We start from the raw sequence: 27452 nt of genomic DNA, 5'->3' as shown, positions 1-27452 counted from the left end.
GCGCTCCTACTTGGGCGGGCGGCGGGCCTTTCTTCGTGGTTTTCTAGGCACTATATCCTATGTCTGTGCAGCTGTTGCTACCGAATTGCAGGCTTTACATCTCAGGTTCACTCACGAACTAATAAAACTCTGCATTTATAAGCTTATGCTGAACTGAAGAGGAAGAGCGATGCTCAACGCTTTTCGCAAAACTCAACTTTTTTCTTAAAAAGACAAATTCATGGATGGCCATGGCTTGCTTCTATATCACGCCCGAGGAAGAAACAGATAAGGGTTCGGTAGTTTTGAGGCCCGAAAGCGGACGAGATGGGCGGCCGGTTATCTTGTTTGCTGCCCAAGGACAAGAGGCCCTCTAGGAAGTCTTCATGGAGAATGCCCAAGCCCAAGTCCAGCAGCAGCAGCAGCAAGAATGCTAGGCTGGAAGAGGAGCTACTGGACTTGTATCAGCAGCACATGCGCCTGGAGAGATCCTCATCCCTGCGTTACCAAGCCCCCAGCTCCAAGCAGGGCCTCCCCCGCAGCGCCAGCGCCCGTGCACGCCATGCCAGCGACCCTGTTCTTCAGCCCCAACAACTCCTCAACAAGCAGGTATTCAACATTCTTTAATAAAGTAGCAGCCTTCCTGTAGAACAAAATGGTATGGTCCCACAATCCTGCACATGGATGTATAATCACTGCAATCGTGCACACGGATGTCTTTCGCTAACCACTACTTTCCTATGTAAGGTGATGTCACCGCAACCATGTCTTTTAAAAGTAACTCTGCCTGTACAAGCAACATTCATGCACATGGATCTGTAAGTAAAAGACAGATGACATTACTTCATTCAAGTTCATGGATCTGCAAGTAAAGGCGAAATGATATCTGAGAAAGCAGACCATGCGGTACACTATCCACAAGCGAGGGCATGTCACAATACCTACATGTTTCTTGCAAAGTGGGGCCTTATATGTTTTTTTTTCCTGTGCACATGTACAGGCGGCTTCGCTTGTAGTAAGATCCATTGGTTCATATTTGATTCCCACCTTACTCCGTGAATACACGTGGAGTGCACATGGACATGTTTGATCACTCTCCATTCAACTGGCACCAAGGCCAATAGGACTGTCATGTGCACATAGTGTATCTACCGTGTGTAGCACGCACACAAGACTAGCTTCAAGGCTTGGAGTAGCTTGGAGCTAGGTAGTTTGATTGGCGAGCTGGGCTAGGGATGCAGTGACGGGCGGGCACCCAAGCGTGGAAGCCCAGTGACCGGCCAAGAGCCTATAAAAGAGTGGCCAAGGTCCATCAGTTGGTCAGAGTCTCGCGGGTCTTTGCGAGAGCTCTGCGGGCGGTCAGGAGCCTGAATCTATTGCAGACGTGCACCTGCTTCATGCAGCCGAGGTTGGCAGCAGTCTCGAGGCCTGCAAGGGTAGCTCTGTGGCGGTATGGGACGTCATGGAGTAGATATTGGTTGGTGCGTATTGCTAGTTAGCTCAGCTCGTGGCTCGGTGGGGATAGCCAGGTCCTGTGGGTTTTGCCCACGGCTGTCATGGTTGGGTGGTGAGTCAGGCCTACACCCCCTTCACGTTTTATGGCTTTGTTTTGCAGGTTTCGAGTCTCGTTTCAAGATTTCTCTACGAGGAGACCCTTGGGGATTTGACAGCTTTATCAGAGCAAGCCCCTAAGAGTGTGCAAGTTGGTAGGTAGAGAAGAAAAAGGTCAAAGAAAGAGGTATGAGTTCGAGATGACTGCTGTTTTTTCATGTATACTACTGTTTTTTCAGAATTCAGCGTATGGGTTCTTGTTTACATCGTTGCTACCCAGGTTGGGTTGTGGTCTTGGTAAGGGTCGATGTAGACAGCATGTGAAGAGTTGTTTTTTGGCAAGGAGAGAAGCTAGAGAAATAGTCGGCTGTGAATCAACAAGCAAAAGAGAGGGAGTGAGTGTAGGTCGGTTGGGTGTGAGAAATAGGCAGCCAAGCCTGTTGCAAACGGTGTGCAGTCGGGGGCGTTTTTTTGATTTGCTACTGTTCGTAGGTTTCAATCCCCGCGGAACCGGGATTGAAACCTACGACCAATCGGTTCGGAACACCTCAATTGCTGAGAGTATTGCCGTCCCTTCCGTTTTGAAGGTACAATTGTTCCTTATTCTTAACGCATACGTGCCAAATATTCTTAATGCATACGTGCCAAAACCCGGGAACATAAATGATCGATTTCAAAGATAGATGGAAAATAATGTATATAACATCTCCTGGAGTTCGCTTGCACCGTCTCTTGCTTGCAGCTAGGCTTTTCTCCCACTTTCCAACTTTTCCACTTCGCGATGTCGACCCAAGCTTTAGAGTTGGAACCTGCTCCCGAACACGAAGACCTGCCGGCGCCTGAGGCCGTCGATGGCGATCTTTTCAAAGATTTTGTGACTAAATCTGTCATGTGCATGAATATGCCATGAACATTCTCAGAGATTATCCAGAAGAGGCAGCTAGAAAAAGACAGTTAGAACCAGAATTTAGGAGCATTAGGTGCAGAAGACGCTAGTGTGGACTTGGAGCAAGGCATGGAGGACATGAAGAGGATGCTGTCGGCTGCATGGAAGGAGGTACTATCGGCTGGTTCTAGGAGCTGTCGGCTGTACCAGAGAGCAAGCGGCTGAAGCGCATCATAACATGGCAAGAAGACCAATTGGCTGCAGGCGCATCAAAATATTATGAAGAAGATGCTTGTCGGCTGGCCGACCAGCAGTCGGCCAGCACTCCTATGGTCCAAAGGGGCTATAAATAGGCACAAGAGCTCATCATTGTACTCATTCATTCCTCTAGGGAATGGGTCCACCATTAGGACAGTTTTTGGGTGTTTCCCACCTTTTATGAAGGCAGCCTATGGCTGTAGATTAGGAGTATCTTTTTGTACCATATGAATATACTGAATTTCCAGCATATCTCTCTCTTTCTACTCTCCCTTCTGTCTGCGTTTTTGCATTAGCATGTTCTCAGTGGTGTTTAGGGCTGAAAGAAGACTCCTAGAGCTTCCGCGTGTTACAAAATCTGATTTTCGGGAGTTTAAAGTTACTTTTGATACTTCTTTCACGGGGCATCATGCATAGGTTGCCGCGCAGATGCAGACTTTGCAAAATTCCATCTCTTTATTGACCACTATCCTGTCTACTCTCTTGGGCATGGATACCTTGGCATCTACTTTAGGCCCTGACATCACTTCAGAGCAGTTTGGAGGTGAGCAAAAGCAGCGTACCAAGGAGATTGTGGACACCTGGCTACATAAGTGGCAGGTCCACTTCCAGTTTCATCCATATGGCTATGACAAAAAGATTCAATTGGCAGTAGATTTCCTCTTGGGCAAGGCTTTGCTCTGGTGGAAAGAACTTAAACCTAAACCAACAACCTGGGCATAGTTTGAAGAAGTCTTCAAAAAGGAATTCCTCAAGAAGGAGAATGACTACGACATAGTTGCTCAGTTTGCCAGTTTGACCATGACCTCGCAGAACCTCACTTATGAGGTCTACCTCCAGAAATTTAGAGACTTGCAGATGAAAGCTACGAAGATGGATTCTATAACTCTTTTGGGTTTCTTCGTAGCAGGATCACTCGACTCGTACCGTTTACATGTCAAGAATAACTAGTGTAAAACTTTGGATGAGGCCATGCACTTCGCGCGTATTTATGATGATACGACAGTCTCTTTCAAAACCAAGCCCGTAACAGAGCAGTGAAACAAGCACAAAAGGAAGTTCTCCACATCGATGACTAGTACGACATAATGAAAGTCTTTAGACCAATCTTCGAAGAATTCTAACTCGACTTTAGCGAAGAAAAACCATCTCCTCAAGGCTTTGAAGCTCAAGAAGGAGGGACGTTGCTTCATTTGCGAAGAAAAAGGACACATGCGTAATGAGTACTCGAAGAAGAAGGGTGCTAAGAACAACGCAGGACCCAAGATGAAGGCAGCCAACGTTGTCTTTGACAGGTACTTAAGTCATTGTACCTTTTCGTCCTAGTTTATGTTCTGATTGTCTTTTCAACTCTTAAGGTTTTTGGCTTGCACGATCTTCTCCGAGTTTATGGAGAAGTGAATGGCCATAGAATCCACATTTTTCTGGATCCTGGAAGCTCACACAACTTTATTAATTACAAACTTTTGCAAAAATTGGGTCTAGACACGACGCCTAACGATCATACCTACGAGGTACGCCTACCTGCGGGTCGGCAAGTGTGGGATCGAAAGGTGGAGAAGCTACCGATTCCGATTCAGGACTACAGAGATATTCTGGAGTGCTATGTTATGCACCTAGAGCATGTAGACTTGCTATTAGGGATTGAGTGGGTTAAGACCCTTAAGGTCCATATAGATTGCTCTAGTCATTCTTTTTCTTTGCACATAGGAATACCCAGTTTTGTATCCAAGGTGATTGTATGCATCCTTCTCAAGGACCTCTTGTAAATACAGTTGATTTTGAAAATATAATGGATTCTTCTTTGTATATTGCTTTCCACTGTGTCTTGATTCCACTTTCTTTATTTCTCATACCTACTATGGATGTTAATGAATTAAGTGTGTTTGAAAGCAAAGAATTAAAGAAATTACTTGACTCGTTTCAAGATGTATTTTCTAAGGAGCTGCCATTGGACTTACCACTTGCAAGGACAGTGGATCATCATATTGATCCAGTCTTTGGTCCTCAACCTGTTTAGCATTCCGCCTTACAGGATGAGCCAGGCGTGAAAATGTAACACCCGGAAGCTCTGGGAGTCTTCTTTCAGTCCTAAACACCACTGAGAACATGCTGATGCAAAAACGCAAACAGAAGGGAGAGTAGAAAGAAAGAAAGAAAGAAAGATATATTAACGTCCTGTCGAGGCCAAAGCTGACCTATAGGACAGATCAGAATACATTTCTCTATAGGAGAGAGAAATGCTGGAAATTCAGTATATTCATATGGTACAAAAAGGTACCTAATTCTACAGCCCTAGGCTACCTCATACAAAAGGTGATAAACACCAAAAATCTAGTCCCTACTTGGACCCTAAGGATCCAACTCATAAAGAGTCGAATGAATTACAATGATGAGCATCCACGCCTTTTATAGACTTTTGAACTTCATGGAGTGCTGGCCGACCAGCAGTCGGCTAGCCGACTGGACATAAAATCATCAAAATGATGCGCCTGGAGCCGCGTGGGTTCTGATTCAGCCGACAGCTCTTCTGGTCTCATCCGACAGCTCCTGCTTTGTTTTGGTACAGTCGATGGGGATCCAAGTCCTCCTCCAGTCCAATACTGGCTCCAAACTGTAGCCTGCTCCTAACTTTGGTCTTCTTCTGATCTTTTTCTCGCTGCCCCTTCTGGACTAGCTCCAGAGAATGTCCATGGCATTTTTATGCACATGACACTGAGGAAGATGAGTTGGCCAAATAACTCGCAGATTATTTGAGGATGGGTCAGATCCATCCAAGTAAATCACCTTGGGGTGCGCCTGTGTTACTTAGTAGAAAGGACAACACCCGGATTGAACAAAGTGACAATCAAGAACCGCTATTCTCTCCCTAGATCAGATGACCTGATTGACTTTTTAGTGGGAGCAAAGTATTTCACAAAGATCGATTTACGTACTGGCTATCACCAGACACGTATTCATGAAAGGAATGTCAAAAGAATCGCCATTACGAGTTTCTCGTATTACCTTTTGGATTGACCAATGCTCTAGCCACTTTCCAGCAAATGATGAACGATCTTTTTAGTGAACATTTGGGGGAGTTCGTGGTTGTGTTTCTGGACGATATTTTAGTATACAGTCGTACTCTTGAGGATCATGTTAGCCACCTCACGATTGACTCAACTATTTTAAGACAAAATCAACTGTATGCTAAATTTAGTAAATGTGAGTTTTTTATGACAGAAATCATTTACTTGGAACACATCATCACATGAGACGGGTTGAGCATTAACGAGTCCTGAAGGTTTTAGCTTGGCCGATACCGCAGACGGTGAGACAACTTAGTTCTTTTCTTGGTTTTGTTATTTTTCTTCGAAAATCTGTGCGGGGGTACTCTCAGCTCACACTATTGATGACCGACTTGCTGAAAGGTCGTGGACGTAAGTCGAATGAGTCTATCCCTTGGAATAACGATTTGGAGATGGCCTTCAGACTTTTGAAAGATAGGTCAAGGAAGCAGCTACCTTAGCACTACGTGATGCTAGTCGGCCTTATGTTCTCAAGACTGACGCGAGTGACTTTGCGATTGGGGCTGCTCTATTCCAAGATGGTAGACCTGTTGCTTTTGAGAGTCGAAAGCTGGACGACACTCAATCTCGTTGGCCAACCCTTGAGAAGGAGCTTTATGCTATCATTTATGCTCTCAAGGTTTGGAGGCATTATTTATATGGCTCTAAGTTTGTAGTATTGACTGATCATCCGTCAATCAAGTATGTGTGTGATGCGGATGATTTGAGAGGACGAAAAACTAGATGGACATAGTTAATGCAAGATTTTGATTTTGAAATATGCTATTGAAAGGGGTCCATGAATAGTGTAGAAGATGCGTGGGGTAAATAGGACATTAGCTTCAGTGAGAGACACTTTCTATTGGCCAAAGATGAAAGGGTATGTAGAAGATCATGTCCTCAAGTGTCAGATTTGTCAAGCAAATAAAGCTGAACGCTTTAGACAGGGATGTTGCATCCTTTGTAAATCCCAAGTAATAAGTGGGAAAGTATTTCCATGGATTTTATTACTGGATTGCCAAGAACACGCCAAGGCCACGATTCTATATGGGTTGTGGTAGATCGCTTGACAAAGATGGCTAGATTTTTACCTACACGGAAGACTGTTACAGCTACGCAATTAGCAAGGCAGTTTATCGAGCAATTGTTTAGACTATACGGTTTACCACAGGACATAGTCAGTGATAGGGACTCTAAGTTTACAAGTGACTTCTGGAGGCTTGTTTTTGAGAAGTTGGAAACAACTTTGAATCTGAGTACCTCAAATCATCTTCAATCTGATGGCCAGACTGAAGGGTGAATTAGACTGTGGAGGACATGCTTCGTGCATATGTCTCCAAAAGACAAGGTTCATGGGAGGCTTATCTTTCTATGTTAGAATTTGCATACAACAGTACTAAGCATACGAGTACCAATTTTAGTTCTTTTATGCTATAAAGACGACCTCCTATCCCAAGCCACAAATCCCTAAGAGCTAGCCAATAAAGAGACGATCCTACTTGGTGTCCCACCATAATGCTATCAAAAACAAACCAGCTTGCCAAAACTGAGACTGTAATTGATGGCTTCTAATTTCAATAGTAAATGCCAGCTTTCAACCTAGATCACTTGTTATCGTGGGATTTTCAGGACTTCAGCGTGATGCAACACGTACTTTTTTGCAAGACATGCAAGAAATGTTACAAGTTGCGAAGGAATCTATTAGAAGCGGTCAAGTCAAAGACAGATTTTATTCTAATAGATATCGTTCACCGAGAGAGTTCTCTGAAGGAACGATGGTGTATTTGCGAGTTTCGAAAGATTTTGAGACTTTACGGACATGCCAATCTCCGAAATTATTCCCTAGATATTGCGGACCATTTCGGGTTACACACTGGATTGGTTCAGTTGCATATGAATTGGACTTGTCTTCTCATGTGAAAGTTCATTCCGTATTTCATGTCAGTAGACTTAAGGAAGTACTGGGTGGAGCACATCAGCTAGTTACTCCTCAAGAAATCATAGATGTCGAGGATACGACATTTGTGCCACACGAACCGGAAAAGATTCTTGGATTTCATGAGAAGTAACTAGCATATGCTACTCACGGAATACAAGATCATAGTTTGCAGCATATGCTACTCACGGAATACAAGATCAAGTGGAAGGATCGTGTTGAGGAGGACGCTACATGGGAGACATTGACTTCTCTTTAGAGGGATTACCTTAAGTATTGAGCTCAAGAGTGAGCTCTTACAGGAAGCGAAGTATGTCATGTGCACATAGTGTATCTACCGTGTGCAGCACGCACACAAGACTAGCTTCGAGGCTTGGAGTAGCTTGGAGCTAGGTAGGTTGATTGGCGAGCTGGGCTACAAGTGTGGATGCTCAGTGGGTGGGCACCCAAGTGTGGACGCTCGGTGATCGGCCAAGAGCCTATGAAAGGGTAGCCAAGGTCAGTCAGTTGGTCAGAGTCTCGTGAGTCTTTGCGAAAGCTCTGCGGTCAGGAGATTGGATCTAGTGCAGACGTGCACCTGCTTCGTGCAGCCGAGGCTGGCAACAATCTCGAGGCCCGTGAGGGTAGCTCCGTGGCGGTATGGAACGTCATGGAGTAGAGATTGGTCAGTGTGTCTTGCTAGTTAGCTCAGCTCGTGGCTCGGTGGGGATAGCCAAGTCTTGTGGGTTTTGCCCACGGTTGTCATGGTTGGGTGGTGAGTCAGGCCTGCACCCCCTTCACGTTTTATGGCTTTTTTTTTTGGTAGGTTTCGAGTCTCGTTTCAGGATTGCTCTACGAGGAGACCCTTGGCGATTTGACAAGGACTCTCCTCTATAAGGATCCTCACATCAGCAGCTACTATTTCAAAATTTTGCGCGATTGCCCTTGATGTGTCATATTATCACCATTGCATTGCCTATCTTTGCCTCAATCGTACTGTCTCTCTCAAGATCAACCCCAACATTATGCCCCTCATTTTCAAAATCTTACCTGCATTGAACTTTCTACCTAAGTCACACCTGGACTACCAATCATGCCAATAGTAGCCTCGTTGGCAATCTGCCCACTTCTTGGGCCACTGTGACTTATCTTTTCCGACCTCTTGGTATGACCCATCAATGAAGACATTTGTCATGGACGATCCCAGCGCCACTCAATGATATACTTGCTTTTTTCAATGTTTTTCAAACATGATGATCTTGTTAGTCAATCCGGACTACAAGCACCTTGATCCTTTGCATGCAGCCACTTCTATCACGTTCACACCTTAATTTGGTGCCATGTGGCCATGCATCTTACTTGCAGCTGCTTAAAGGATAAGTTTAGAGGCCGGATATGTGGAGATTGGAGCAGTGTTGGCAGCCCAATAGACCCCTAGAAGTGCCCAGGACATGCACTAATGGTAGGGACATATATTCGGCATAATATGAACACATTTAGTGACATTTTCGGTAATATTTTAGGACGTGAAAAGGTCTGGCCGACTACCATACGACCTGCCATCAGAACCCATGTATAAACGAGGCTCAAGGCTCATAATTTAACATTCAACAATTGGACAATAGTTCTTAATTTTAAATCAATAGAAGACAGCCCTTCTAGAGTTTGGGCATAGCCCTAGGAGCCTTTGCTTCTCGAGATTGGATAGGAGGAGCACTGGCCCCAACCTCTCTAGACTAGATAGGTTTTATGTTGATGAGTGGGCTTGCAGCCAAGGGGGTATGATTGGTATTTTGGCAGGTACTTCATTTTCTGATCACGCCCCGGTTTGACAGGCATGTGAGCAATGTCGGAATACGCAGCATATATGAGACAAACAGCTGAGAGCACACGTAGCAAGACTCCACGATGAAGATGAGAAAACGCAAGAGAGAACCACCAGGCTGAAAACGCAGAACTAGGTGTGAAAGAACAAACGCAGAAGAGAGGGAGAGAGAGAAGCTGTATGAACTCTACTATATACAAGATCCGGTACATTTGATACAATGTGGTGTGGGGGCAAAACACTCCATATATATTGCCCTAAGCTGCTGGTCGGCCAGCCCAAAACAGGCCGACAACAGGAGAACATGTCCATGACTAGGAATATCACCAGTCAGCCAGCTGTCCGTAAGTCGGGCTGCACAAAACCAGTTGGCGCTAGGAGAAAGGAGCAAGTTGGGTAGCACAGAACTAGTCGACCAGGAGTACACAAGCAGCATAGCAGTCCCCCCCACAGCCAAACAAAACTGGGGAAATGGACAAATGAGGAAAAAATGGGGAACTACCAACACGGGCGGGCACACCCACAACAAAGGCCCTGATGTGTGATATGTAGAGACAGGAGATGACTGCTAACACCCCCTCTCAGCTCTTGGATGTGGAACCAATCCCAGTGAGCTGGAGTGCTCGCATAAGGTAGAGACTTTGTGAAGAGGTCCACCGCATCGTCCTCTGTCGAACAAAACTCTAGCAAGATGTCATCAACAAAAATCTTCTCACGAACAAAGTGACTCTGGATGACCGTGGGTCCGTGCTGTGGAAACCCAATCTTGCCAAGCAACCTCGCAAGCAGCAGTACAAGTAGCCCGGTACTCTGCTTGTGTAGATGACAAGGCAATAGTTGGTTGCCTCTTGCTGCTCCATGAAACAGCTCTTGAGCTGAGGGTAAAACCATAGCCTGATGTAGATTTCCTCGTGTCTGGATCTCCTCCCCAATCTCAGTCACTTCAATAGTGGAGTCTGACTCCATCCATCGTTCCCCCTCTAGTGTCATAGAAGAGTCCAAGATCCTTTGCACCCTGTAGATACCGCAAGATCCGCAATCCTGCGTCCCAATGAGTCTTCAAAGGCGTCTGCATAAATGAGCTCAACAGCCCCACCGGGAAGCTTAAGTCCAATGTGGTGTTCAGCAACCAAATCAATGAACCAAACCGCTTCCGAAACAAAGAGGCATCAACTTGCTTACAAGGATCATCAACTGTAACTATGGTATGCCAAGTCCTGGGAACCTGCACAAGACCATACAAGACCTTCCAGAACTTGTAAACCACCCCCTCTAAACCCGGAACCTCAAAGCTTGGAGGCTACCCAATAGACACCTCCTCCTGCAAGTCACCATCTGCCACTTGCTTGGCTTTACTACAAGTCCCTTGGGAAAGAGCTTCCTCAACTGCAAGAGGCTCTTTGTCCCGAATGATACAAGACATCAAAGCATAGTTTACCTGTAAACGTTCCTCTGACTGACGAACGCAAGAACTGGAATGTCCCTATCTACTGCTACCAACATCCGGCAAGCCATCCACCATTTGGTCCTGGAAAGCCTGCTGCAGCGTATCCACATTCAAGTGGTCATGATGAAACTGCCACAAATCACCTAACTGAGAACCTGTAAGAGAGAGTGTTGAGAGTTTGTAGATCCCATTCAGGTATTTTTATGATTTTAATCTAGTAAAAAATGATGATTAATTTCTTTAAGCTTGTTTATGATTAAGAAAAAACATACTAATTCAATTTAAGTTGAAAGCCTTAATCCAATGGTTTTTCTATCTTTTTCAATGGTTATCTCCTTCCCAGCCCCTCTAATGCTTGGGAAGCTTTCAATTAAATGTTTTTTCTTGAAATCAAGCTTTCTAATGATTCATAATGTTTAAATGGTTTAATACTAGTCTTTATGCTTAATTATAGTATTTTTATTAGTAAATCTCTCTTTTTGGAAATATTAATCATCTTTATGGTTAGATCCTTGTTAGAAGGATGGTTCTTAATACTCATTGTCTTAAACAAAAATCTAGGCTTCACAAGCCAACCTTTCCATACAACCTGGCCTGTCGCTTTGTCCCGAAGAGCAACAGAATGCTCCTCAAACTCCACTCGTACACCAGTCTTGCAAACCTCATGCACTGACAACAGATGAAAACCAAGAGATGGGACAAAAAGAAACTGGGAGGAATGCTTTCCCCCCTCTGCCATTGGGAACGATCTCTAACTTGCTCTCATTGTGAATAGGTATAGTGGACTCGTGACTCGTCACCAATCAGGATGTCACATGCACTCTGCTCAGTGCATGGTGACAAGATGGCTCATTATCAGCAGTGCAACATTTGTACATTATTAGAACCCAGTAGGATGATATTTGTCGTACGCCGTGACCCCATTGTATATCCTCAGTCCAGGATAAGTGAGGCATGAGCTACGTAGGTCATTCCTCAGCCTTAGCGGGTCGGTCAGTCAGTCAAGTCCCTTAACCCACTTGGAGAGAATCATTCATGCATGTAGAGTCAGTAGAAGCCTTAGGGTTTGCATCAGAAAGCACTCTGCATTTTGCATAATATGCATTCATATGCTTGTGCATCATTTAGAACATCCCAGAAGCCTTAGGGAATTCACTAGGATTTATCTGGTATTTTTTCCATATTTTATGGTATTTATTTAGCATTTAATGCCATTTATAAACATAAAGTTTATTAAATTATGACCAGCCAACTTGACCAACCCCTATCTAGTATAAATAGACTTGCATAGGGCTTAGTTCTTGTCACGTAGGCTGTAGCGCCTGTGACCGACGACAGACCGGATGGCCATGTCCGGGGTTCAGTGGGAGAGGACGCCCATGCGGAGTCATGGGCGGCCAGGCTAGTGTGGACGGCAGGCCACACACTATATAGCCTGGGGGATGAGGGGCAATCCTCATTCTTCCTCTATGGCTGGGTGGTGAGCCAGAGGCCGTCCCCTCCAGTGTTACATTCCCGTAACGCCGCTACGGGAATGTTACCAGGAGGTACTTGTTAAATGGACAGATAGGGATGAGGAGGTAGCTACTTGGGAACGCCGTAGTGCAATTTCCAAAAGGTTTCCCAAGTTTGTTTTCGAGGACGAAAACTCTTCTTAAGGGGGGGGTAATGTCACGTAGGCTGTAACGCCTGTGACCGACGGCAGACCGGATGGCCATGTCCGGGGTTCAGTGGGAGAGGACGCCCATGCGGAGTCATGGGCGGCCAGGCTAGTGTGGACGGCAGGCCACACACTATATAGCCTGGCAATCCTCATTCTTCCTCTATGGCTGGGTGGTGAGCCAGAGGCCGTCCCCTCCTGTGGTAATGCCCGTAGCGGCGTTACGGGAATGTAACAGTTTTTCATTCAGTCTTTAGTGTGCTAACAGCTTTCCTCCTCAGCCCTAGGAGTACCCTTGCCTTCAGCCTAGATTGAACTCCTGCTCCTTGGTAGTTGGTGTCTTCTTGCAGCCCTTCTTGAAGCCCATCTAGTAGCCCTAGGCGCAGCCATCAGACCCCTTCAGCTAGCAGCCAACAGTCCTTGTAACGCAGCAGTTCAGCTCTTCAATCCCCTGCAGACCTAGGCGCAGCATACAGTCCATAGGCGCCTGCAGTCAGCAATCTTTCAGGCCTTAGATCAGCACGCATCAACCTCTGCGTTTGTACATACAGCATAACCAGCAGGTACAGAGACCAGTACAGCCCTGCGTTTGCAGATCTACAACAGTACAGCAGTGCGTTTCAGTCTACAGTCTGCGTTTTCAGTCTAGCAACAGTTCTACAGCAGTTTACCTTGTGTATTCAGCCCTACAGCAGTGCCTCCGCCCTCTGTGCATCATCCATACATGCAGCAGTCATCTGGTGAAGGTAACATATCATTGCTAAGCATTTACCGCATAGTTACATAGCTTAGAACAGTCCACCGCAGTCCTTTCTCAGCCTCAGGTGTGCAACCCTTCCTCATGCCCTTGGGAAGAGTGCATAGGCTCGAGATCAGTTCATTGAGGTGTTTCTACAGCCGTGTACAGTTCATCCAGGCTTCCGATCCTCCGAGATCTTGCGTTTGGCTTATCTACAGTCCACAGTCATTATCTCTAAAGTAATAAAGCAAATACTATCTCGTTATCGGGATAGTGTCACTAGCCTGGACATTTCCCAGTATGAAAGGGCCCAGGGGTCTGGTGGACTCCAGGATGTCTAAATATTTGGAAAGTACAAGCTTTGGGAATGGGGGATTATCCTAGAATACAAAGGACCACACTCCTAAAATTTAGGAGAGTTGCTATTTTTGGCCCAACTTCGATGGAAATTCTGTTCGCGTCATTACATCTAGAATTGAGCAAATACCAAGAGTTGTCAAAGTGTCTATGACAGAATGTCTAGTAGTTGTTGGGATATTTTTAGAGATAAAGTTTATGGAAGGACCCATCTCTTAGATTGGGACATGTGGCAAGAAAGTGGACCAAAGTGAGACAAGTGGCCTGACACTTGTTAGAAAATGGATCAAAGTGAGACAAGTGGCCTCACACTTGTCACTTCAGCTATTGTGTGGCTCTCCACTTGTCATTGTAGCCTTCTCTTGCCATTTTAGCTCATGGGAGGCCCAAATCTATAAATTGGAGCCATCTCTCTTTATTAATGGAGGCTCTCTTGCTGCACACTAGCCTCTACCACCGTTACAGGCTGCCCTAATGATGCCTACTCTCTTTCTCTCTCTCTTGAAGGCTGCCCATGAAGAATACTGGCTGTTGGGGACTGTTTTGGAGGCTTCCGTCGCGAAGAAATACTGAAGGCAAGGGTATTTCATAATTTATTAGTACTACTAGCGTTTGTACTTGCTGTACCAGCCATTGTATTGACTGTACCAATCCTTGTACTTGTTGTACTTGCTGTACCATCGATTGCATCGGTTGTATCAGCTTCTGTACTTGCCGGTACGATGGCTGGTACAACAGGTACAACAAGTATAAATGCTGGTACAACATGTACAATGACTAGTACACAGCCACTATACATGTACTAGCCACTGTACCAGTTGTACCAGCCATTGTACCTGCTGTACTAGCTGAATGGAGAGTTGTACTTGCTGTACCGGCTCTATTGCATGAAGACCCGTGGTTTTTGGGGAAGAATTAGTACCCACACGGAGGTATATGGATTATGTTGTTGGCTCAGCATTTCTATAGCCTATGTTCCGGCTTGGTTGTCTCGTGTTGGGCTGTGTTATGGCATTTGTATATGGATAATCCGGCATCTCCCGTGGGGAGAGTAAGGCCCTCAAAGCTTGTACATGATATTATTCTCCTTGGGTAATAAAATGCTCCAAGGGAGGGGGGGGGGGTCGGCCCATTCCGGCCTCTATGCGGTGTCACATGTGCAAGCTCCATTTTCAGCATTTGTGGATGTTTTGTCTAGCTTTATGTTTTATGCAAAGTGATGATGGATATGTGTTAAGGCTGTGGCCATGTTTAAATGTTTTAATATGCATTGAATTTATCAACAAGTGTGCCAAAGGCGCTAGTCCCCCGGGCACCCGCCGCGAGTTACATTGGTATCAGAGCATAGGCTTTCTTGGAAGCGGAGGCTTCCTTCTATCAATAAGGAAGAGAAAAGATCTCAAGTGGGGACCACACTTACCATCATTGCTATTAAGCATGGCCAGCTACTTCAGAGCCTAAGAAGCAAGAGCATGAGCAATAGACAGCTTGGTCTAAGGATTTATGAATTCACAAAATTTATCTTGGAAGTATGGAGTTGACTTTATGTGCACACATTTAGCACTCTTTCCATATGGATATTGTGGATTATATCATCAAGCTTACAGGCAAGCTATATGGAGATACATCTTAGCATATCTGAAGGATATGGTGGCGAGATATTTCTTTTGGCTTCATGACCAACTTGGCAAAGAAAAGCTAAGTATACTTTGAGTTTGCAAAGTTAGTGCTTTTGCTATGAAGTGTTTTTGATGTTCACTAACCCTTGTACAGCCATGCAAGGAGAAAGGTGGTGTTGTTTGCCTTGAGATGGTTTCAAGGAAACATTGTTTATGGCTCCCTTTATTGGGATGGATTATATCTATTGACATTTCTTTCTTGGACGGGATTTATGTAGATATTGGGCTTCACAAGCAATTTCTATGGACGAATATGCCCGAGTTTATAGAGAAGAAATCTTTGGATATCTCATGGATATGATGCTTTTATGGATAAAGTCCATCTCTACTCCAAGGTGTGTGGTTAGCACGGAGTATGTGGTAAGAGGTATGGTATACAGGTCTATGGATTACTGGACTTCTTTTCTAGGGATTTGGATCTATCCTCAGGTTTATGCATTATTCTTTTTGGCTTCATTTATTTGGGATGCATTGGACTTATGAAACTCATGGTTCACATACCTTGTGTAGTGTTCTCTTGTCCTGCGTGCTCTCTTGAAGATTATTTCTACCATGTGTGGGTGGAACAATAGAGAGCAGATGGAAGGAAACATGGGCACTTCAGAGGGTAGTGTCGAGCACAACATGCCGTGTGTAGTGTTCTCTTGTCCTACGTGCTCTCTTGAAGATTGTTTCTACCATATGTGGGTGGAACAATAGAGAGCAGATGGAAGGGAACATGGACACTTGAGAGGGTAGTGTGAGTTGGTGGCCGAAACGCCTATAAACTATGTGTAGTAGAAATGCTTATGGAACACCAAGCTATCTATGCCTGTGAGCGATTGTTTTATCTTGTTACTTGAGCCCACCTCTCATCCAAGGTGTGTGGTCAGAGAACCAACACGGAGTGCAAGTGGTAAAGTGGACATGATACCTGGTTGGCAAGGGACTTATGTGTATGCCAAGGGTCATGTGGATTGGCACATGTTTGCGTGCTTTGAGCTTGGATTATGATATCTGGACTTATGGGACTGTTTTGTCTCGCCCGTTTATTTGGGACATGGATTTATTTATCTTTATGCCATATTAGAATCACTATCTTCTATACAGAGGCCAAGAGGTTCATTGTTCATCTCACCATGCATGTGGATTCATGTTGGGATTGTGAGAGGGCAATTCAATGAACACTCCACCATACAGGTGGATTCGTATTGCGATTGTGGAGTGAGTGTTTCATTGTTTCCACACCATGCGTGTTGATCAGAGTTGGGATTGTATGGGAGAACATGGGAACTGTTGGGATTGGGAGAAAGGATTGCTAGAACTATGAAGAACCAGCTTTTCTGTGACCATGGTTTGTGCTCCTGAATGGCACGAGTTTGTGTGCATAGCACATGTTTCTGTGCGAGGCACTAGTTTCTTGTGCATGGCACTTATTTAAGTGTCTTAGCACCTGGTTGGTGATTTTTATTGGCATATGATTATCTCATTGATATTGGTGATTGAGACACAATTGGCTCTTGTGCCTGTGTCTAGCATATCTTCCATGGAATTCTCGCCCATTTATTTTGGGACATGATTTTGATATTGGTATTATGGAGACTTATTTAGTCTCATCCATTTCTTTGGGACATGGATTCTTGAGTTATACTGGATTTTTGAGACTGTCTCGTCTCGCCCACTCGATGGGACATGATTATATCTTGGATATATGGCTTCAAGCTTAAAGTTGCGGATAACTTTTAAGAAGATGGGGAGGATGTCACCAGCCTGGATATTTCCCAGTATGAAAGGGGTCTGGTGGACTCCAGGATGTCTAAATATTTGGAAAGTACAAGCTTTGGGAATGGGGGATTATCCTAGAATACAAAGGACCACACTCCTAAAATTTAGGAGAGTTGCTATTTTTGGCCCAACTCCGATGGAAATTCTGTTCGCGTCATTACATCTGGAATTGAGCAGATACCAAGAGTTGGCAAAGTGTCTATGACAGAATGTCTACTAGTTGGGATATCCATCAACATGGGTTTCTTTGATGAAGAAAAACAGATACTGAATCTGAAAACAGCAATATGCACAGAAAAAACAGCAAGCTTTTAACACATACCTTTCTTCGATCTCATCTTTTCTACCTACGGACTTGCTCGTTCATGAGGTATGCTCTGATACCACTGTCAAATCCCCACGGATCTCCTCGTGATCGTTCTTGGTACGAGACTCGAATCCTGCAAATAAACGAACAAACAAACAACAAGGGGGTGCAGGCTTGACTCACCTCCCAACCATGACAGCCGTGGGCAAGCACAGTCTTGGCTGTCCCCACCGAGCCACGAGATGAGCTAACTAGGATGACGTACCGACCAATCTCCTCCTCGCGATGTCCCATACCGCCACGAAGCTGCCCTCGCGGGCCTCGAGATTGCTGCCGGCCTCGGCTGCGTAAAGCAGGTGCACGTCTGCACTAGATCCAGGCTCCAAGACCATAGAGCTCTCACAAACTCGCGAGACTCTCTATGTCCCAATAACTAACCTTGGCCACCCTTTTATAGGCTCTTGGCCGGTCATCGGGCGTCCACACTTGGGTGCCCACCCATTAGTATTTCCCTAACTTAGCTCGTCAATCAGCCTGCCTAGTCCAAGCTTCCCCAAGCCTCGAAACTAGTCTTGCGTGCGTGTAGCACATGGTAGATACACACTGTGCACATGACAGCGAGACACTAGTTTCTTGTGCATGGCACTTGTTTGACTGTCTTAGCACCTGGTTGGCGATTTTCATTGGCATATGATTATCTCATTGATATTGGTTATTGAGACACAATTGGCTCTGTGCTTGTGTCTAGCATATCTTCCACGGAATTCTTGCCTACTTGATGGGACATGGTTATATCTTGATATATGGTTTGAAGCTTTAAAGTTGAGGACAACTTTTAAGAAGCTAGGAGGAATGTCACCATTTTTGACATCTCCAGAATTCATGTGTGTGGATGGGCTTTGGATGTCCAAAAGATCAAGAATGTACAAGCTTTGGGAATGGGGGATTATCCAGTATAGAGGACCAAGTGTCCGTAGCATGGTCCAGGTACTTGAGACGGTTTCTTGGACACAGAAATGGATTTTGGAGCTCAAGTGTCAAGTGGAAAGTATGTATGGCGAACTCTTGAGGATTTGGGGGAGATCGAGCAATGAAACAGGTTTCTACGTGGTGCTTACATGTATTTCTCATGTGGTGGAACACAGAGAGATTCTCTCCTAAATTTTAGGAAAGCCACTGTTTTTGGCAATCTCCGATGGAATTTCCGTTCGCGTGATTACCTAAGGAATTCGACAAAGATGGAGTATTGCCAAAGTGCCGTTGTGAAATTAGCTATCATTTGGGATATTTTTAGAGTTGAAGATTGTGGAATTTTTGGACTTTCGATTTGGGACATGTGGTAGATAAGAGGATAAAAGTGAGACAAGTGTCCTCACACTTTGTCAATTCACCTCTACACATGGCATTGTAGCCTTTTCTTGCTTATTTTGAATATGAGAGAGCTATCTCTTGGGCGAGTTTGAGCTTCAAACAGGTTTTTGGAGGTTGAGAACTCTGATTTTTCTCCATTTCTCTTCATTTCTAAGCCCACCATAGCCATATCCAGCTTGGGGAAGATGATTTTCGCTACTCTACACCATCTTGCACACCCCAGATGGCTGTTTTTCAGCAAGGTCCTAAAGCTTGCTGAAATTTCTAGTTTTATGTGATATACAGGCTGTTATACTAGTTTATGCGCTCATGGATGAGCCACATGGGCTGGTTTACAGGTTTTGGCACTCATGGATGCGACATACAGGCTGTTATATAGGTTTATGAGCTCATGAATAAGCCACATGGGCTAGTTTACAGGTTTATGAGTTCATGGATGAGCCACATGGGCTGGTTTACAGGTTTATGTGCTCGTGGAATAGCCATATGGGCTGTCATACAAGTTTATGCGCGTATGGAAGAGTCATGTGGGCTGTTATACATGTTTGTGCGGCTATGGAAGGACATGTTGGATAGCCATATTGTCATGTGCATCACAGATGCCATGGACATTTCTAGGGCTAGATCCAGAAGAGGCAAGCAGATAAAGATTATGAACCAGTAGAACCAGAAGGTAGGAGCTTCAGGTGACTCATCTGAGGTGGACATGGAGCAAAGCATGATCAGATGGCTGTCGGCTGCAGGACAGTGGAGGCTGGCTGCCAGAGGAGCTGTCGGCTTACGTCAGCAGAGGGGTGTGCAGCATGCGCATCAAAGCCAAGGGGCAGCAGCAGTCGGGCAGGGCAAAAAGGGATTATTGGGACATGGAACTGGCCGACCAGCAGTCGGCCAGCATAAAGTGCCAAAAGTCCCATATAAAAAGGACTCCTTGCTCCTTGTTTTAATCATTCCACCCACTAGGGGTGAGAGTCATTAGGATCCTAGTCTAGGGCAAGTTTTGGGTGTGTTATCACCTTTTTCAAGAGGGCAGCCAAGGGCTGCAAAGACATGTACCCTTTTTGTACAATAGATATACTGAAATTCCAGCACTTCTCACTCTCTCTCTCTACTCTCTCTCTACCTGCGTTTTTGCATCAGATGGTGCGTTTTTGCATCAGAAGGTTTCCAAGAGTGTTTAGGGCTGAAAGAAGACTACCCAGAGCTTCCGCGTGTTACATTGGTATCAGAGCATCAGGCTCAGCCAAGCTAAACACTGATTCAGTCCCAGATGATGGTGTACAGGTCCAAGGTACAGGAAAGTACACGGATTCGAAGCCCAGATGATGGTGTACAGGTCCAAGGTACAGGAAAGTACACGGGAACACAGATCGGGAAGAACTCCCAGGAGGTTTGTTGGTGGTGTTCCACAGTGCCAGATGGGGATGGCAGTTCCGTGAGCCAGTAGGTTCTAAGGGAACGATCCCAAGGGAGGTTGATCCTCCAAGGGTGATGTGAGAGTGCCAGACTCAGTTCCAGGAACGAAGACCAAGACGGTGTTCAGAGCCAGGGCAGGAATGGATTGTGGACTAGAGGAAGACCAGATGCATAGATCTTCATCAGAGACAGAGTGGTTTGGAGAACAGACCGGATTTTCAGAGAAAAAGGTTTGCCAGGGATGGATGATGACAGAGGGACTTCGGAACAGGATTGGGATGATGACAGTCATCCAAGAGCAGGTTGGATTCCCGTCATCAAGTTTAGCAGAGGGGGATGTCATGTGCATCACAGATGCCATGGACATTTCTAGGGCTAGATCCAGAAGAGGCAAGCAGATAAAGATTATGAACCAGTAGAACCAGAAGGTAGGAGCTTCAGGTGACTCATCTGAGGTGGACATGGAGCAAAGCATGATCAGATGGCTGTCGGCTGCAGGACAGTGGAGGCTGGCTGCCAGAGGAGCTGTCGGCTTACGTCAGCAGAGGGGTGTGCAGCATGCGCATCAAAGCCAAGGGGCAGCAGCAGTCGGGCAGGGCAAAAAGGGATTATTGGGACATGGAACTGGCCGACCAGCAGTCGGCCAGCATAAAGTGCCAAAAGTCCCATATAAAAAGGACTCCTTGCTCCTTGTTTTAATCATTCCACCCACTAGGGGTGAGAGTCATTAGGATCCTAGTCTAGGGCAAGTTTTGGGTGTGTTATCACCTTTTTCAAGAGGGCAGCCAAGGGCTGCAAAGACATGTACCCTTTTTGTACAATACATATACTGAAATTCCAGCACTTCTCACTCTCTCTCTCTACTCTCTCTCTACCTGCGTTTTTGCATCAGATGGTGCGTTTTTGCATCAGAAGGTTTCCAAGAGTGTTTAGGGCTGAAAGAAGACTACCCAGAGCTTCCGCGTGTTACACATATTGGATGAAGGATAGGTTTATGATTGTATATGGATAATCCGGCATCTCCCATGGGGAGAGTAAGGCCGACACTCAATATTTCTCCTTGGATAATGAAATACTCCAAGGGGGGGGGGGTCGGGTCCATTCCAGTCTCTATGTGGTGTCGGTTGTGCAACTTTTATTTTCAGCTTTGTGGATTGTTTAATGGTTGTGATTAAATGCTGAAATGTTTAATTGTGCTCATGGTCAAAGCGATGGACACCCACTTCCGCGCTTCTTAGGCGAGTTTCACTCTCAGAGGGCTTGATTCACTTGATTCCCAAGGAGGGTGGTGACAGATTGGAGATCCGACAGTGGAGACCCATCACCCTTCTAGGGACAGCCTATAAGATCTTGGCCAAGGCCATCAGCAGGAGACTTCAGCCTTTTCTCCCAAACTTGATCCATGACACTCAGATCGGCTTTGTTCAGGATTGGAGCATTCTGGACAACATCTTTACCTTTTGGGGGGGCGATAGCTTTGGCCATGATGCGGCAGTAGGATCTCATTGTGCTACTCCTAGACTTTGAGAAAGCTTATGATAGGGTGGATTGGAGCTTTCTGGAGGGCACTATGAGCCGGATGGGATTCCCTATGGGGTGGATTCGTGGAGTCTCAGGACTTTACTCAGCCTCACAGAGCTAGGTTCTCATTTAGGAAGCCCGTGGTGACAGATTCCCCCTCTCTTGCTCAGTTAGACAGGGCTATCCTTTGGCACCTTTTGGTCCACTCACTGACAAACATCACTCTCTTGAGCAAATTTCCATGCATCTTTAATCACTGTAGGCCACGAGTAGGCTTCTTCCCAGGCCCGTGAACTAGACATTCATAGCAGGCAAACACACGAATACAGGTCACGTAAAAACAATGTCAAGCATGCGAACATGTGTGCATGTGCACTTGATTTATGGACAAATCTCTTGGTCGTGGAACATGTACGGCACTGGCATTTTCGAGCACGAATTTGGCACATCGGAAAGCGCGGAACTGGGACCCAGAAAACTCTGATCCACACTGGCCACATTTGGGCACGAGAAACTGGGGAAGACCATATAAATGGCCAAATGATGACATATGCACCAATGCTCCTAGTCGGCCAGTAGTAGCTATCGGCAGGCTGTACATGACTACCATGTCACCATTGCCACGTGTTCGACCCTGTCGGTCGGTTTGCTCTCTAATGTTTGGCTGTGCCCTCCATACTCGTAGGTGTGTCAGAGAGTAAACACTACTACTAGGCTTGGAGGTGATCTAGACAGATTGAGAACGACCCATCCCAGAGTCCGTTCCAATATCCGTGGACAAAGACGAGTCATCAAATGAACTTCAGATTTTTCTCTCCAAATCCATTGAAAAGGAGGATGAGATGAGCGATTCCACAATGGTGTTTACCATGCTAGCTGAGCATCCGGAGGCATAGGGGCTAGTTCTAGTGTTGGCAGTTCCTAAGGAGGTTGTGGTGGAGACATCATTGGAGACAATAGGTCTAGTAGCCATGCTATTGGAGTTCGGACCCGGGTGTGGAACAGAGAGCGAGTTTGCCAGAAGATCTGTACTGGGACGGAGCATCGGTTGCACCCGTGCTCTAGGTTAAAAAGAGATGTCACGTGCACACTCTCCCGAGTTTGACATGGACATGCTTCTACCCACCATTAGCTAGCTCAGAGGTCGAGTACATGGCCGGATTTATGTCTTTGTAAGGGCTATTGTGCCATATCATTGTAATATTGTCCACGTGTCCAATGAGCAGCCCAGTGTGAATAGAGTTATTAGGTTATTGTGTGAACACACTTAGTTGGACATTATTATTAGGGTTGATGGAGTTGGCAGCCAAGTCATCAATATTAGACACTATAAATAGGAGTCTAGTCCATAGCCATATTCATTCATTGATCATCATTGAGTCATTGAGAGCTCATGAGCAACGCTACCAATGAGTATCTCTTTTCAGCATTGTATATACTTTATATTAGTAATACATGGTAGATTAGATCATCTCTCTATTGCGTATTGAGCATGAAGAAGAAGTAGTTTGTACATGGGTTTAAGTCTTTGATTAGGTGCTAATCACAATCAATCAATTCATAAACACGCTTTCGCAAGCACCCATGTTAGGTCCCCACACATAGTTGTCACTGTACGGGAATTTTTGGTGCGATATGAAATTTTGGGATATCGTACGATAAAATACGGTTTTTTTAAAACGCTTACAAACTATGGAGCTTCAAGCTTGAATGTGAGGGAAGGTTGGGGGGGGGGGGGGGGGGGGGGGGGGCGGCAAGAGTCCACAATGCTTGAGAAACCAGAACATGGAGATGTGTCTTTGCTAGTTGGATCTCCCAATTGTCTCCAAAAAAGAGCCTACATGGGTAATGCAATACCAAAGGTCTCCCAGTGTAGTGTTTATGACTAAGGGACCGTCCTTGCACAGATACGGGAAGTGCATCTAAGGTGATAGGTTTAAGGACTCCTTTGTAGATCAAAATGGCATTGTCTAAATCTTCTCCCTCGTACATAACTTGAGGATCTGACTATCTAGCCTACCTATACCAGGGATCTCCAAGTGATGTAGCAAGATTCTCTCGTCATCCTACCAATTTAGTGTACACTACCAGTCTACCATGTCAGATTTTTGGGTTCTCTCAGCAACCCCATATGGAATGCTGAGTGGACACGAAAGTTGCGAAGTGTTGCAGGCATTTGGGATCTTCAATGAGCAGGATTTCTATTTTTGTTGAGCATTTGGGATTTTTTTCTCAAGGTGGAGGGGGGGGGATAAAAATAAAAAATCGTACCGTACAAAACCGAACTGCACGGTACGAATAGGTTCGTACCGGTACGAGAAACAACCATGCCCCCACGGGCCTTTTGTGAAGACACCAACAGTCCAACTCTGATCATGCCCTACAGATACATAGATTGATGGTTCAAAGATGTCCACTGGAGGAGGTTCCAGCTCCCAGTTTGTACCATACAGGACAAGAAGATTCTTCTTGGAGATCATTTTGAGCATTACAACTTGGCAAATTTGGCGTTCCAGATGAGTGGAGGTTATGAAGGGCACTCAGACTTATCATATGCAGTCTCTATGCATTATTTGGTCTGATATCGTCCACACGGTGAGGATGACTTGGAAAGTTGGATGAGGACACTGACTCCAGACCACTATGGCACTATACAGTTTGGATCATGGATTGTTTTTTACCCCCTCTCCTACTGGTTTATCATAGTGTTATTATCTCCCTGAAGGGCTTGGCCAGTGGTGTGTTCTAGGTCGATTATGTTTTTAGCACTTCGCCTTACAGAGGGTTTTAGCCTAGTTGGTGTATTTTGTCATACTTAATAGGAGTCTCCTTTTTTGAAAAAAAAACTGAGAGGCTGAAAATTCGATTTTTAATTCCTGTGAGATAAAAAAAAAGCTCTTAAAAGATACACTTTAACACATCTGCTCAAAATGATGCTTTTAGTTGTGTGTTCGTTAGACCTTGTATCTCAAGTTCCTTATCAAGTTGTACCTCTACTTGCATTTTCTATTAGCCCATGCATCTCAAGTTGTACCTCTACCTGCATTTTCTCTTCTGAATTAAAAATAGTGCACTTGAGAAAAGTGGGATCAGAACGCTCTGTTGTAGTTTTTAGTAAGGGTCCACTTTCATATAATCAAGAATGGTGACAAAAGAAGTTTAATGTTTGTAATACTTTTGTAACCTTGGCTGGGTGTCTCACCTTGCAGGAAGCTTCACTCAATGCTGAAACAAAGCAAATTGTTTTGGTCCATGGCGGGGGTTTTGGAGCTTGGTGCTGGTACAAGTTAATAGCCTTACTTGACGAGGCAGGATTTATGGCTAATGCAATTGATTTAGCTGGATCAGGGATAGACTCAACTGATCCAAACTGTATCTCTTCCCTTGAGCTTTATGTGAAACCCCTTACCATTTTCTTGGAAATGCTTCCGGAAACTGAGAAGGTTTGTGCCACAGTGATGTGGTGATGAACTGATACGTCTCATACTGTATGCATGTTAAAAGCATGTCCTATATTTTTCAGACTAAATGTGCGGAATATTTTTTGCACATTATGGTGTGTTTCATTTTGATTACTTGGAACGCTTTCTTTTCAGGTGATGCTGGTTGGCCATGATTTTGGAGGTGCATGTATATCATACGTGATGGAGAGGTTCCCTCAGAAGATAGCAAAATCTGTCTTTGTCACTGCAACCATGGTTGCAAATGGACAAAGAGCTTTTGATGTTTTTTCTCCCGAAGTATGCTCCCGCATAATGAACATAATGTGTGCGTGCACGTGTGCACACTGCATGTGCATGTGTGTTGTGCGCATGTTTTTTTTTTTGTTTTTGGTTTTTTTCTTTTTTTTTTGGGGGGGGGGGGAGGGGGGGTTTGGGGGGATCGTGTTGCATGTGTGGGCACTCTATTTGTCTCATGCTACAAAGTCTATGTGCAGGTTGTTACTCCAGATGATTTGCTGCAAAAGTCCCAAGTTTTTTTATATGGTAATGGAAATACACAAGCTCCTACAGCGGTTGAGTTCAAAAAAGATGTTTTGAAGGATCTACTATTCAATCAAAGTCCAGCCAAGGTTGAGTATCCCATCATCTTGTTTCTCAAATTGTTAAGTTTACCCTTCTTGAGTATGTCAAGGTTACGTGTGTTTAATTTTTCCTTTCTAGCATTGCCCAGGACTACTTGCTATGAGCTTAGAAGATGTTCTGAACAACGGTGCAATTGTGCAGGATGTAGCATTGGCGATGACGTCAATTAAGCCAATGCCGTTTGCTCCCATACTGGAAAAGATCTCTCTTACACCTGAGTGTTATGGTAGTGTACCGCGTTACTACATTGAGACAACAGATGATTGTGCCTTGACCTCAGCAGTTCAACAAAATTTGATCAAGCTCAACCCACCAAATCAGGTGTTCAGACTCAAAGGCAGTGATCATTCTCCATTCTTCTCAAAACCACAAGGTTTATTCAAGTTATTATTGGAGATCTCCCAAATAAAGTCAAAATTGTAAGCATAGTGGCCATCTGAGGGACGGCTTCGATTTCAGGCATCAAACCACACTCTCTCTCTCTCTCTCTCTCTCTCTCTCTCTCTCTCTCTCTCTCATAATTATAGCTTCCATTCATGATTAAAAACTCCTACATTTTGAAGATGCTTTAAACGGGGTGATACATCTATGGCTTGATAAGCGCAATGCACGAGAGGCTCTCCCTGCTATACTTGAAGGGCTGGAGTTGGTGCCAGGAATATGACCATGCTTGATTAAAAAGCTTTGGTTCCAAAGATTTCCCAGATTGTCAAGGGGTTTCTTATCTTTTGAATCATTCTAGATAGCTAGCCTTGAAATATCTAGATGGTGTAGGGTTCCAAGTCTTAATGGTAATCTGTACTCTTTACATCTTTCTTGAGCTTGAGTTTCAAATATACCCCATTGAAATCAATCTCTTGGAAAGGCAATGGAGATATCACAGCAAGCACATGCAGCAAAGTAAAACCCATGCACATAAGGCACATGGACTACAGATGTGAAAGAACATGCAGGCTGCTTCAACCATGAAAAGAAGCATGCTAGCTCTTAGTAAAGTTGAGTTACCTTGAAGGTACTACTGTGGAAAAGACAGGCTTATTCGACCATAAATACACGAGGTAGTGTACCTGAGTGTTATGGTAGTGATACCGTGTCAATGTTTTTTTTTTTTCAAGAACATTTTATGCCAGCTTCCTAAAAGCAATGTGAAAGTAAAGGAATGTTAAGGTTGCCTTTTTGTATATTCAAGGACTGTGGCTGTTCAAATTGCTTCACTTCTTAGATTGGATTGGGCTCACTCATTTTTTACATTATTAATGTTTTTATCCACCAGTATATGGTATACAATGAATCTTGAAGTAAAGGTGACAATGTGATGCTTCATACTCGACAAATGTGGGATAAAGGCCTCTATAAAATGAGTGCTAATGCTCTTTCTTAATGTTTACACATTTCCTAGTAGGGAAAGGTGAAACTTTGTTAATGTTAGCTCCTTCACCATGGCAATGCTTTTGCTAACACAAGAATGACATGTTCTCGTGGGTTGGAGAGTTGAAGGTAGAAATCCAGCACTATTTTGCTCGTGACATTGAAATAAGGACCTTCGTCCATGTTGCATTCTTATTCTCTTGTTGATTGGAAAGTTGTGCACCTGCACACACATCTATTTGAGTAAGATGTACCTACATAGGTTGCATGCCTTTTTTGT

General features: G+C 44.8%; 1 protein-coding gene across 1 annotated transcript; it reads left to right on the top strand.

Moving 5' to 3' along the window:
* LOC147639428 (putative methylesterase 11, chloroplastic) lies at positions 1-27095 on the top strand. Its single transcript, XM_086791244.1, has 5 exons — positions 1-588; positions 24929-25162; positions 25316-25459; positions 25657-25791; positions 25946-27095. Exons 1-5 carry the CDS (start codon positions 307-309, stop codon positions 26225-26227), a joined length of 1077 nt encoding a protein of 358 aa, XP_086647370.1. The 5' UTR covers positions 1-306; the 3' UTR covers positions 26228-27095.
* The last annotated feature ends 357 nt before the right edge of the window (positions 27096-27452 follow it).

The sequence above is a fragment of the Cibotium barometz genome, chromosome 4 (genome assembly GCF_041138505.1).
Source record: "Cibotium barometz isolate CiBa-2024 chromosome 4, ASM4113850v1, whole genome shotgun sequence".
Lineage (NCBI taxonomy): Eukaryota > Viridiplantae > Streptophyta > Polypodiopsida > Cyatheales > Cibotiaceae > Cibotium > Cibotium barometz.
This window is presented reverse-complemented; position numbering and strand designations above follow the sequence as displayed.